The 12,891-nt window shown below is 43.3% G+C and overlaps 1 protein-coding gene across 10 annotated transcripts in view; it reads right to left on the bottom strand.

Annotated features, from left to right (window-relative positions):
* Positions 1 to 236: 236 nt before the first annotated feature.
* Positions 237 to 12,891, bottom strand: part of LOC147613089 (putative CoA ligase CCL8) — an 83,775-nt gene continuing 71,120 nt past the window's right edge. For 2 of the 10 annotated variants that reach the window (XM_086782396.1, XM_086782392.1), the window contains exons 12-17: positions 3,727 to 3,817; positions 3,546 to 3,619; positions 3,288 to 3,452; positions 1,177 to 1,230; positions 878 to 915; positions 237 to 791 (exon numbers count right to left, since the gene is read on the bottom strand). In XM_086782396.1, coding sequence (XP_086638522.1) covers positions 788 to 791; positions 878 to 915; positions 1,177 to 1,230; positions 3,288 to 3,452; positions 3,546 to 3,619; positions 3,727 to 3,817 — 426 coding nt within the window. In that variant the 3' untranslated portion in view covers positions 237 to 787. Of the gene's footprint in view, positions 792 to 877; positions 916 to 1,176; positions 1,231 to 1,407; positions 1,587 to 3,154; positions 3,453 to 3,545; positions 3,620 to 3,726; positions 3,818 to 12,891 lie in introns of those variants that run through there. The other 8 variants (XR_015263359.1, XR_015263360.1, XR_015263358.1 and 5 more) reach the window with 8 other exon arrangements.

Raw genomic sequence — 12,891 nt, 5'->3', positions numbered from 1 at the left:
CTGCTCATAGGATTATGTTAAGGGTTCAAGCACCATTTCTCTAGCACTTAATTTATTTTGTTTTATGTGTAGTCAGTGCTCAAATCCATGAGAGGCAGTACCAAAACTAGGAAGTACACCTTTGCCTGCACTTATGCATGCATAAGTTCTAATGCTGGACATAAACACCCTACCGTTGACCAACCAAGAAACTCCTCCATTGATTCCTCTAGCACTCATGTAGTCAAGCATCTCAATTTCTATCAAGGGATAGGAGGGTAAAGCCACATTTTCTCATAAAAGAAATGCTTATAAAGTTGGCCATTTATGCATGTACAGTATCTTACCCCTGTTGAACCCTAGAATTATAAAATTTAGTTTTCTACATCTTTGTAAACATGGTAATCGCCAGCTTTCAACTCCATAGAGACAAGATAGCTCTTGAAGACACTCTGCACTCACCATTTTCCAATACATATTCCCCATTGTCTTTTATAGTGCTGTAGGCAACTAAGAGGCTCATAACATAAATGGCCAAGATGCTAAAACAACTCGTAGCAACCAAGGAGACGCGCACCATAAACCAATAATAGACAGTAGAAGCCCATCACACGCAACATGGAGATTCTTCACTAGATTTTGCATGTAAACATACCTTTGATTTGCATTCATCCATCTCAATGCAATGTCAACATCACAGCCTAGAAGGAATTATAGTGAATTGATTCACCTCATCCCATCCACAAGAATGCATCCTGAGCATGCTTGTGTTGATTCTCCTTTATTATAACCTTCTACTGTACTACATTTACCTGAAAAACATGCCCAAAAACATTGGTTGCTTCCTTGTATATTTGTTTATTTAATGTTGGAAAAAAGATAAGAAAAAGTATAATACCTTCCCATAAGCAAAATTTTCAAGTCCTTTTTATTTACCTGTAAAACGATAGACACTGATTATTGTTACAGAGACCACATACAAGCTACAGAGAAATGGTGGGTTGACCCAAAAAATTTGATTAGTTTACAGAGGTGCATAAATTCATGCATGTACACACACACACTATACATAAACATATATGGGCGTATATAATATACACATACACATATAGATGGCTATACACACATATACATAGGCTATGAATATAAATATAGATAAACATATACTTTGCGTGCGTGTCTCAAATTTTTGCATACCTTCCCCATTGCATTTCGAGGCATCGCTTCCCGAATTTCTAACCTGGTTGGAATCTGGCACCCACAGTGGAATTGAAATGGCAACAACAAATCAAGTCTTTGTTTATATGAGACAAGAGCCTAACAATCAACATCTAGTAAGGTTTGTGTCAAAAATATATATCCTCATAAATCACTTGGCATCTACGTAATGGAGCAAAGAGGTATCAAAGGTAATTTGTTGGTGTTGTACAGACTGGTCAGCCCTACCCTAGTAGTAAGTTTTAACCCCAACACCACCTTGAAAAAAAAACAGTGTCATTTTTATGTATGGAGATAGTATACCTTGTTTATGCACATCAGCAAGCCCTTGCCTGAGTGGCTATAATAACACCTTCCCAGAAGGAAGCATGAGTTCAAACCCCTGACAACTATAAGATATAATATGTAATCCACAAAAAAACTTGTTTATGCACAAAGTTTATGATGACTCTTGGTACATCAAAATGAAACTCTTTGATTAAAAGAATGGCAAGGCACTCCATTGCACAAGACCTCATTTCGATATTGCTTGCAATAATGATAATGCTTTTATCGATTCCTTTGAAGGATTGATCCAATTACAGGGACTTTCACCCACTTACAGATTGATCCAATGATAAGGATTTTCACCTCGATCTAATTAGAGAAAATTTCACCTCTTAAAGATAGATAAAATTAGCTTAGGTTTTTGTAGAGAAAGAGAGAATAAATGAACTTTTTTAAGTACAGTTATGAAGCTGTTCATACCATAGTCAAAGAAAATGGCATTCCTGTGGTCTCGAACAGCAGAACGGCATTTCCCTTTCATGTGGAAAGCCGGAACGGCTGCTGACCTGGCATGCATTTGGGAACGGTTTGTGCCATTTCAGGAACGGCGTTCCCATTTCTGCAATGGCCGTTCCATGTGACGGCCTGGCATGCAACGGCCGTCATGTTGCAATTTATGGTACCAAGGTACCTAATATAGTACCTAAGGTACTAAACTACCTTCAAACGGGTACTTGCCCTGTTGATAAGGGTTGAATGAAAAAAAACAGGCTGCTATTTTATGTGTGTTGGCCGCCCCTCCCTGGGATTGAACAGAGACTCCAGCTCCTTCAAAGTTCACAGGCCGTGCTTGATTCCTTCTCACACGCCGTACACAGCAGTGAGTAGTGTGTTCCTCCTCCTCCTCATCACTTTCATCTTCTTCTCCCTCAAATTTCAATCATCAAGTCTCATATTGTCATGTTTTAAATGAAAGATCAATAGCTTTATATATATATATATATATATATATATATATATATATATATATATATATATATATATATGATCTTTCATCTTCTTCTCCCTCAAATTTCAATCATCAAGTCTCATATTGTCATGTTTTAAATGAAAGATCAATAGCTTTATATATATATATATATATATATATATATATATATGTTGACGTGGAGTTCCCGTTCCCGTTCCGGACAGCATTGCGTTGTGACTATGGTTCATACACAACTGTTGTTATGTACCTGATGCTAAACTTAGGGTTAGTCGACCTAATCAAGTGGCTAGGGGGCCAGGGATTAAGAAAAGCACCCTGATTATAAGGGTCAAGGCATAAGTGACTTATTTTCCATTAAGTATAGCTTTTCTTGGAAAAATCTATATAAGTGACAGTTCTGTGATGAGTGGGCTATTGTATTGTTGTGGCCTTGTGATATGATGGTCAATACCCCACTCCTCTGAGTCCATAGTGATGCATATGGTCTGCCGATGGCCCTTTAGAACGGGTCCTGGTGGTATGGGACACCAGGGCTTGACAGACTAGTATGGTCCTAATGGATGAGAGCTTTGATCCCTATGCTCAGGGTGATCCAATGTACAGGATCTATTATTAGTTGGTGAGCCTGAGCCTGCCGATTCCAATTTGGATTATCTGTGTGTGTTTAACTTGAGAGGGTTTGATCGTGACTAACCCTATGCTCAGGATGCATTCTATGAGTGCACGTGCGTGGAGGCATCTGCATGCGCATGTGTGCACGTGTGCCCTACAATTACAATGAATACTTGAATAATGAAAGCCGAAGAGGAGGAAGAATGGTAGGAAAACTCACTTTATAAGGTGCCAATCTCTCCTTTGCCCATAGTTGGAGCTGCGGTAAATCAAGGATTGTTCCTTCAGATTTTGCTTGTTCATCAAAAACCACAACGGCACAGATAATCTCACCATAAAATTCATCTGGCAACCCCAGAACTACACACTCTGAGATGGCAGGATGCTGCTACACAAGAAGAAGTTATATGTATCAGCATTATTTCAAAGCTATTCACAAATCAAAGGCAGACGAAACCGGAAGAAGAAGGCCACCTACATCCAGCAGAACAGCTTCAATTTCCAAAGCGGATAGCTTGTAGCCACCTACTTTCAATATATCAACACTACTCCCTGCAAAATATGAGATGTCACAGTAAATGTAAATTATGTTTCTGCACAGGCATGTGTGTGCGTGTGTGTGCAACCATGCTGAAACACTCCTTTCAAATAACCCGTACTTCCAAGGATTATATAATATCCATCTTTGTCAATTGTGACAGAATCCCCCGTCTTGAAATAACCATCTTTCCCGAAAGAATCTTTTGTTACCTGAAAAATACCACTGAAACAGAGTTAGTTTTCCTCTTATCCTTGAATCCAAGCTTCACTCTTATGAACTCCATGCATGCATGAGTGTGTCTGTGCGGGGTCATGTTTCTTGCCATGCAATTGACAGTTGGAAGTATAGAAGTATGTATATTTGTATGTAAAGTCAAGCTTGTTCCCTTTTTTGTGGGCGCATGCGGATGTGCCATGTGCATGCATGTGTGCGCGTGTGTGTAAAGCCGAGCTAGGTATGTATGTAAAGTCAAGCTTTTTGCCCAAGAAATAACTCGGGTGAAAAAGGCCTATGCCCAGGGCACCTACAAATGAGACACTACAATTTTCTCTTCTTTACATTGTACTCCTCAAAACATGTGACAACTTTTTCAAATAACTTCAAGCTTAGGTATATTGGCATTCTAACGTTGATCAATTGGATGCTTTTCTTTTGATTCGGTTGTAAACAGGAGTATATTCGGACTAAAGAGGCACTTCTTTTGTTGCCTCAAGCTTACCATCATGCAAGTATATGGTACTATGGCAAATGGGTCCGACCTTGTGATCCGTTTTGTTGATGACAAATGCATTCTACATGATAGCAATGATGGAAATATTATTCTTGCATTTGGAACTTTGTGTCATGGCCTCTACAAGCTCGATGTATATGAGAGTGTTGCACATGATGCCCTTGCCGTTGCTGCCACATCTAGTATGACAGATGCAGAGCTATGGCATGCTCGGTTTGGTCATTTGAACTTTGGTAGTCTCCTACACCTTCAAAGGCATGATATAGTATCTGCTTTGCCACCACTTGATGCACCCATCAAGCATGTATGTGAGGGTTGCATATTAAGCAAAATGCATTGGACACCTTTCCGCAAAGACGGTTTAGTGAGGGTTGCCTGGAAATTACAGCTCATACGTAGTGATGTATGTGGTCCAATGGGGACACCATCTATTGGTGGTTACCTCTATTTTGTAATGTTCATTGATTACCTTTCCAAATTTAACTGGGTCTATGCTGTGAAGCAAGAATCAGAGGTCAAGCACTTTCATCACATGGCTGAAAATGTGTCGTGACGCAAAGTGCAAACTCTTATGTACAGATAGAGGGGGGGAGTCCATGTCCAAAGAATTCAATGCATACTTGTCTAAAAGAGGCATTCAACACCAATGTACCGTGCCATATTTACCTCAATAGAATGGTATATCGGAAAGAAAAGATAGGTCTCTCATGGAGATGGTTAAAGGCCAAGTTTGCCTCACAGGTTTTTGGATGGAAGCTGTATGTGTGCAACATATGTACTTAACAGGGGTCCAACAAAAGCCTTGCAGACTATCATGGCATGATAGAAAGCCATCAATGGCTCATATGTGTCTTTGAACAACTGGCTTATGCTCTTGTGCCTAAGCAACACCACTCTAAGCTTGATGACAAGGCAATGAAGTGCATTTTTGTGGGCTATAGTTTGAAAAGTAAAGGGTATCAACTCTACCATCTTGCTTCACAAAGGATTATGGTTAATCGAGACGTGGTCTTTGTGGAGCATTCATCTTTGAATGTAAAAGACAGCCAACTCTTGGCTCACAAGATATGGTTGATACTGTCCTCCCCTTGTACATTACACACATTCCAGGTGTTGGGTATTTGGACACAGCCTATGGCTGGAAATCAGCCTGTACGTGCCGAAAATCTATGCCTAATGTTGAGCCCATTGGTCAGGAAGACATAGATGATGCAGTGGAAGAAGAGAGAATAGCAATTCGACAAGCTAAATCAGTGCCTCGTTGGCTGTTGCAAACTTTATGAAACAGCAATGTAGTGGCTCGAACACATGCTAGTCCTTGACATGCATCTAGGTGATCATGCTCTTATGAGCAACTTGTGCGATGAAGAAGAGCCTGTTTCGTGTAATGAAGCACAAAAGGATCAAAATTGGATGCACACCATGTAGCAAGAATATGATTCCATTTTGAAGAATGGCACTTGGAATCTAGCTGACTTGCCTTTCGGCAAGAAAGCTATTGGTATGAACTTTGAAGTGGGTCTATATGGTAGCATTGATCGCTATAAAGACAAACTTGTGACAAAGGGCTATGTACAACAGAAAGGCATAGATTATGATGAGACCTTTGCTCCCACTTCTCGTATTACCACCATCAAGTGTATCATTGCTATGGTAGCACATCATGGTTGGAATGTGAATTAGTTGGACATCAAAACCACCTTCTTGAACAATAATTTTTATGAGCAGGCCTATGTATCCCAGCCTTACGGTTTTGTTCAGAAGGGTCAAGAAGACAAAGGGTGCAGGTTATGGAAAGCTTTGTATGGCCTTAAGCAGGCTCCCAAAGCATGGTCTAAGAAGATACATGCACACTGGGTCACACATGGATTTTGTAATAGTCGTACAGAGAGCACCCTGTATGTGAGGATTACGTTATTTTTCTTGCATATTGTGTACTAATTACTACTTAAGTAATTAACTTAGAACAAGAACCTTCAGGAGAACACTTGAGAGAAGATTGAATTGACTTGTTGTTATTAAACTGAGTACAATATGTCTCTTATATAGGAGATGAAGAGACACATTTGAAGAGGCATGTCCTTTGATGAAAGGACATGACCTTAGACGAAAGGGTACAACTTTTAGGCTAAGGGATGTGTCTAGTCGATGTAGAGGCACAACCATTCATTAAGGGATACAACCATTCGTCGAAGAGATGTGGCTATTCGATGAAGAGGTACATCCTTTGACGAAGAGTCGCAACCAATCGAGGGTAGGGGTTCCCTTTGGCTGGTAACTCTTTGCATCTGCAACAGTAATCAGCAATGAAGAGAGAATCTGATACATAAACACGTCACAATCGTGACATTCCCTCCCATTTAAAATAAAACCCATGTGTCAAATGATAGACATCCGTTTGTCGAAGAACTCCTGCAGAAGGTTAGGGTACTGCTGCATTTCTTCATCTGTTTGCCAAGTGGAATCAGACTCATCCAAGTCCATCCACTTCACAAGAAATTCTGTAGTCAACTTTCTTCTTGTTTCCTTCTGTCTTACGTCAAGTATTACTTCTGGAACAAGGATAATATGGTCATCTTCAATTTCTGGTACATATGAAGATAAGTCTGGAACAGGCGAATCTCCTTGAATATACTGTTTGAGCCAAGAAATGTGAAAAGTCGGATGAATCTTTCCCCATGACGGTGGAAGTTCCAACTTGTAACTGACAGCTGAATTTTTCTTAAGAATCTTGAAAGGCCCATAGAAGCGAGGTCGTAACTTTGGAAAAACTGATTTCACTGTTTTGTAGCGGTGAGGTGCCACATATAATAAGACCAAATCTCCTTCTTGAAATTCTGCATGTCGACGATGCTTGTTGGCCTGTTTTTGATATTTTTGTTGCACATGGACCAATTTATCTCGAACTTGTACAACCACATCTTGCATCTCCTGAACCAATTGATCTGCCAACGCCACTTTGTGTTGTAAAACAAAGTTTGTAAGCACAAGAGGAGTATGTCCATATGCTGCTTGAAATGGATTTAATCCAATTGCTGAATGATGGGAATTATTATAAGCAAATTCCACGAGTGGTAAATAATCTTCCCATGATGCCAGACGGAATTGAATGTAATGTCAAATCATTTCCTCCAAAATCTGATTGACTCTTTCAGTCTGTCCATTTGTTTGAGGATGATAGGCTAAACTGAATAACAAATTCGTGCCAAGAGATTTGAACAAAGACGTCCAAAAATGTCCAGTGAACTTTGGATCTCTGTCAGAGATGATGGTCTTTGGCAAACCATGCAATTTGAAGACATGTTGCACGAATAATGACGCCACATCTGGGGCTGAAGCAGCTTTCTTGCAAGGAATGAAATGTGCCATTTTGAAAAATCGATCAACCACCACAAGAATCTGAGCATTGCCTTTGGATGAACGAGGCAAGGTGGTGATAAAATCCATACTGATACTTTCCCACCTGTCATTGGGAACTGGCAATGGTTGAAGTAACCCTTGAGGAAGTTGTCGAGAGGCTTTCATTGTTTGACATGAATGACAAGCTTTGACAAATTTGATAACATCTTGCTACATCTGAGGCCAGAAGTATGTAGCAGACAAAAGTCGATATGTCTTGTTGATACCAGGGTGAGCAGCATAAGGGACTTCATGATATTCTTGAATAAGAATCTTCCGCAATGAAGTATTGTGAGGCACACAAATGCGGTCAGAGAAGAACAGCAACTCATCCATGATAATATAGGCTGCAAACATGTTCATTTCTGCAGGACTGGGATTAGAAGATTTGAGAGCACGGAACGCATCTCCAAAATCTCTATCCGTCAAATATTCATTTTTGAAACAAGCAGGGATTTCCATTTGCACATCTGTGATGGCAAAATTGATGGCTCGAGGCATGTGACTTAAGGCATCTGCAACCACATTCTGAAGACCAGGAACATACTGAATAATCATGTGGAAATTAGCCAAGAATTCAACCCATCTGCCTTGTCGAGAGTTCATAACAGGCTGAGTGAAAATATACGTCAGAGATTGATGATCTATACGTACAACTGAATCTGCTCCAAGAAGATAATGTCTCCATGTTCGATAAGCATGCACGATTGCCAAAAACTCCTTATCATACACAGGATACCTGCTTTGAATGGCTGAAAACTTTCTGCTGTCAAAAGCAATGACACGATCATTCTGCATCAAAACTCCACCAGAAGCACGATCTGAGGCATCTGTCATTACATCAAAGGGCTGAGTGGGATCTGCAATGGCCAAGACCGGGGTTGTCGTCAAGGCATGCTTGAGATCATTGAAGGATTGCTCAGCTTCCGAAGACCACTGAAGTTTGTCCAGCTTTGTCAGTTCTGTCAAAGGGGCAGCAATCTCCGAAAATCTATGCACCTTGTTGTGATAAAAGTTAGCAAGTCCCAAGAAAGATCGAACATCTGAAATGGTGAGAGGCAAAGGCCAATCCACAATCGCCTGAATCTTCTTAGGATCTACTGCAATCCCATTAGCAGAAATGATGTGACCAAGATATTCCACATGGTTTTTGAAAAATTCGCTCTTCTTTTTGTTGATGTACAGCACATTGTTGCGTAGTACTTCAAAGACTATCTGTAAATGCTCTTTGTGATCGACCATAGATCGGCTAAAAACCAGAATATCATCAAGGTAAACGATCACGAACTTATCCAAGTATGGTCCAAAAATTTCATTCATCAGGGTCATGAAAGTGGCCGGGACATTGGTTAACCCAAAAGGCATGACCAAGAATTCATAATGGCCATATTTTGTCCGAAAGGCTGTCTTGTATTCATCACCATTACGGATACGAATTTGATGATAGCCGGACTTTAAATCAATCTTGGAAAACACCTTAGCACCAAGCAATTGGTCGAACAATTCATCGATGCGAGGTAAAGGAAATTTGTTCTTGATTGTCAGCTTGTTGAGAGCACGGTAATCAATGCAAAGTCGCATTGATCCATCCTTCTTCTTGACAAGTAAAACCGGGGCTCCGAAGGGACTTTTGCTGGGACAGATGTGACCTTTGTCCAGCAACGCCTGTAATTGCTTTTGTATCTCCTGAGATTCAGAGTAAGAAACATGGTATGGAGCTCGGGTTGGAGGAGGTTGACCTGGGATAAGATCAATCGGGTGATCCACAGGACGACGAGGAGGCAATGTCGTCGGAAGATCATTCGGAAACAAATCCTGAAAAGGCTTGAAGAAGGGTTGCTCCAAGTAAGCAGTAGTTGATGACGAGGCTTGAGATTGCTCACTGGTTTCTGCTTCAATCTCCCGTAACATGACCAAGGATGTTGCACTGTCATGTTTGCGAACGAGACGTTTGACTTGCAGGGCAGAAACAATGGTGATGGGTTTGGCACTGAAAAGGCCATGAAGTTCCAGCTCTCGACCATTACGATATAATTGGATTGAATGGGAACGAAAGCTGATCACCGGATCATATCGATACAGCCAAGATTGTCCCAATATCATGTCATAATGTGACAACGGCATCACTGAAAAATTAAGGTGATCTTGGTAATCTTGAATCTGGAACTGGAGCTGTTGCACCTTTTGGTTACAATTAAGGAAGGAACCATCAGCAAGCTCCACTTGAAAAGCATCCGCAAAATGTCGGGTCTGTAGGCGAAGCTTATGAACCAAAGAAGTGCCCACAAAATTAGTGGAACAGCCACTGTCCACCAACACATTGATGGGATGGTCGCCAATGAAGCCAAGAAGACTAAGGACCTGTTTGGAAAGATTCACCGGAACAGGGTTGGTACTTTGGCCATTAAGCATCAGGGTACTGACAAACTCCGAAACGCGAACAGAACAAGCCATCTGTTTGTTCTTGTCTCTCACAGGAGGCGGGTCATGATCAGCATGGTGACAACTGTCCACCTGAGAATTGCGCCGAGTGTTGGAGGGTTTAGGACGCTGAGGGCATTCATACCATCGGTGATCGCCAGAACAAATTGTGCAGAGGCCTGGGCGACTAGGTTGGGATGAAGGGGCAGTTGATGAAGAGGTTTGCCGTCCTGAAGAGGGTTCTCGCTTGAAATTGCGCCGATCATTGTTGCGACGGTCCTGTCGAGACCGATCTCGGTTTCTGCTGCTGCCAGAGGATTCGGTCTGAGAGGATCCTACATTTGACGCGGAAGTTTGCCCGGAAAAGCGCGGCCGGAAGGACTGTTGTCCAGAATATGGTCGCCGAGAGTTGGGTTGTCCAGAATTAGGACGCTGGGGTTGGCTAGTCCCATTGGATCGATTCCGCTAGAAGGAACGGGCGCCGGAGGAAAATTTCCTGGGAGGACGCCGGTAATCACTGATGCGCTCGACATACGAGATTGCTTCATCCAGGGTGGCAGGATTATACTTATGGACTTCGTCTTGGATTGTGGGTTCAAGCCCGTCAATGAAGCTGTGAAGCTGGTCAGAGGGGCTGAGTGTCTCTATCTCCAAAACCAATTTTTGAAACTCTGAGATGTACGCGGCCACGGAGCCAGTTTGACTCAGGCGGCAGAGAGAAGACCTGGCATGAAAATTCGCATTTGCAGGCTCAAAAGCCTTGCGAAGAGCACGCCGGAATTTACCCCACGTTGGAGTAGACTTGCCATCTGCAATCTTGCGTCGCCACCAGAGGAAGGCGGTATCCTTCAAGAGGGTACTGGCCAATGCCACCTTTTTGTTCTCGGGCAATTCAGTATTCGAGAAATAAACCTCCATTTTGTAGAGCCAATGATCGATTAACCGCTTATCACGGCGGCCATTGTAGGGCTCAGGTAACTTGATGTCCATCTTTCGTGTTTGTGCTGTGGTCATTAATTTATATAAAAGTTTAAGTTCAACATTGTCTACCTCGGCAGTCGGATCGAGAGGAGTTAAGGGATCGTCCTGCTGGCCCATCGAGGATGAATGTGGAGAATGCGAACGATGCGCTCGCTGTGACTTCCTGGATCCCTCGCGCTGATGTTGGTGCCGCTGCTGCATGTCTTCCATCTGGGATCTCATTGATGCCATTCCGTCGAAAAATGCCTTTTGCAAGTCCTCCATCTGTTGTTGGAGAGTAGTCATCAGCAAGGCTTCCATCTGAGGATCGGCGGGTGGCACGTTGTCGTGCGAAGTCGACATCTGGAGCACTCAGAGAGAGTACTGTGGTGAAGCAGGAAAGGTCCACCCGAAATGTAGAATGGAAGGAACAGCTGCTGGAGAGGCAGTAATAGGATCCTCGTACGCGAAGTCGGGGTCTTCCACTTCGTCGGGATCGTCCTCCGAAGTTACTGCATCGGCTTCCTCCAAAGAACTGGGCACTAGAGATAATGGAGAATAGTCGGGGACGAAGATCTCACAGTAAAATGTCACAGGAGGGCGCGTGGAGGAGATATTGCGTAAGCCATCCACACTGCACTCTGGAAGAAAGTGTGCCAACTGCGGGTACCGTGATAGAAAATACTCGAAATGAGTAAGATGCAATGGCTCGCAGGTGAGGAAAATAGTCCAAATCGCCCAAGTGTCGGGTTCGGTCACATGCGGGCTGCTGGCATGAATGCGGTACACCTGAGAGGCTGGGGATGCTGGGATAGGAGAGGCCGAAATACTTGGAATCCACCCAACATCGGCGGGTAGTGGCACTGATTCCGGAGTGAGGGCACGAGGAGGGCTGTGTTCGGGAAGAACAGCCTCGGGGATCTCGTCGATGTAACTCAGGTAAGAGATGTGCATGTCGGGTTCCTCCGGGAAGTTGTCCATGAAGCATGCACGTAGAGGGCGAGAGCACACAAGGTATGTGGTGTGGGCAAAGCCAGGAAAACCCACAAACAGCCAATCGCTGGAGAGGAGGAGGCGAGTAAGAAATAGGCGACATCCTGACAGCCGGGTGGTGGTTTCCGAGTCGCCCACGGTGGCTGTTCACACCAGCAAATCCCAGCGCACGCCCAGCGGGTTACGCACGCCTATTGGGTGCTTTTTTTTTTTAATTCCACGTGGCAGTACACGTATTAATGTTGTGTATTGTTTTTTTTTTGAAGGTTGACGCTTCGAAGGCCGTCACCGATTGGAGGTGACGCTTCGAAGGGTTGAATCGCCGACTGAATCGCTTCGAACAGGGCTGAATCGCCGACTGTGAGTCGCCTCGAACAGTGTGCCACCAGCGGTCGCTGAATATATTAAGGCGGCTCACAACTGGCCGCCACGCTCAGCAAACAAGAGCGCACGTTGGCAGCAACCAAGGCGAAGAGAGGGGGGGGCTCCATATTCAGCAGCGAAGGGGGCAGTTCCTGCCATGTTGTGAACGCCACCGGTCAGCAGGGAGGGAGGGTATTCCGGAAATACAGCAGGGGGTCCCTCTCTGCTATACACACAATACGTGTATATGGGTGTGAGACCTTGTGTACTTGTTTACATTACTACGAGCAAGGATTCACGCCAAGTCCACCATCGCTCTGCTTCTTCCATACAACACCGAGAGGAGAGGTGGATGAGGGAGTGCCGCGGAGAGGGTGAGGGCTTCACAACCCACGGGTAGGAAAAAATTTTGCTCTG

The sequence above is a fragment of the Cibotium barometz genome, chromosome 44 (assembly GCF_041138505.1).
Source record: "Cibotium barometz isolate CiBa-2024 chromosome 44, ASM4113850v1, whole genome shotgun sequence".
NCBI classification, from domain to species: domain Eukaryota; kingdom Viridiplantae; phylum Streptophyta; class Polypodiopsida; order Cyatheales; family Cibotiaceae; genus Cibotium; species Cibotium barometz.
The sequence above is the reverse complement of the archived record's forward strand: the minus strand, read 5'-3'. Positions and strand labels throughout refer to the sequence as shown.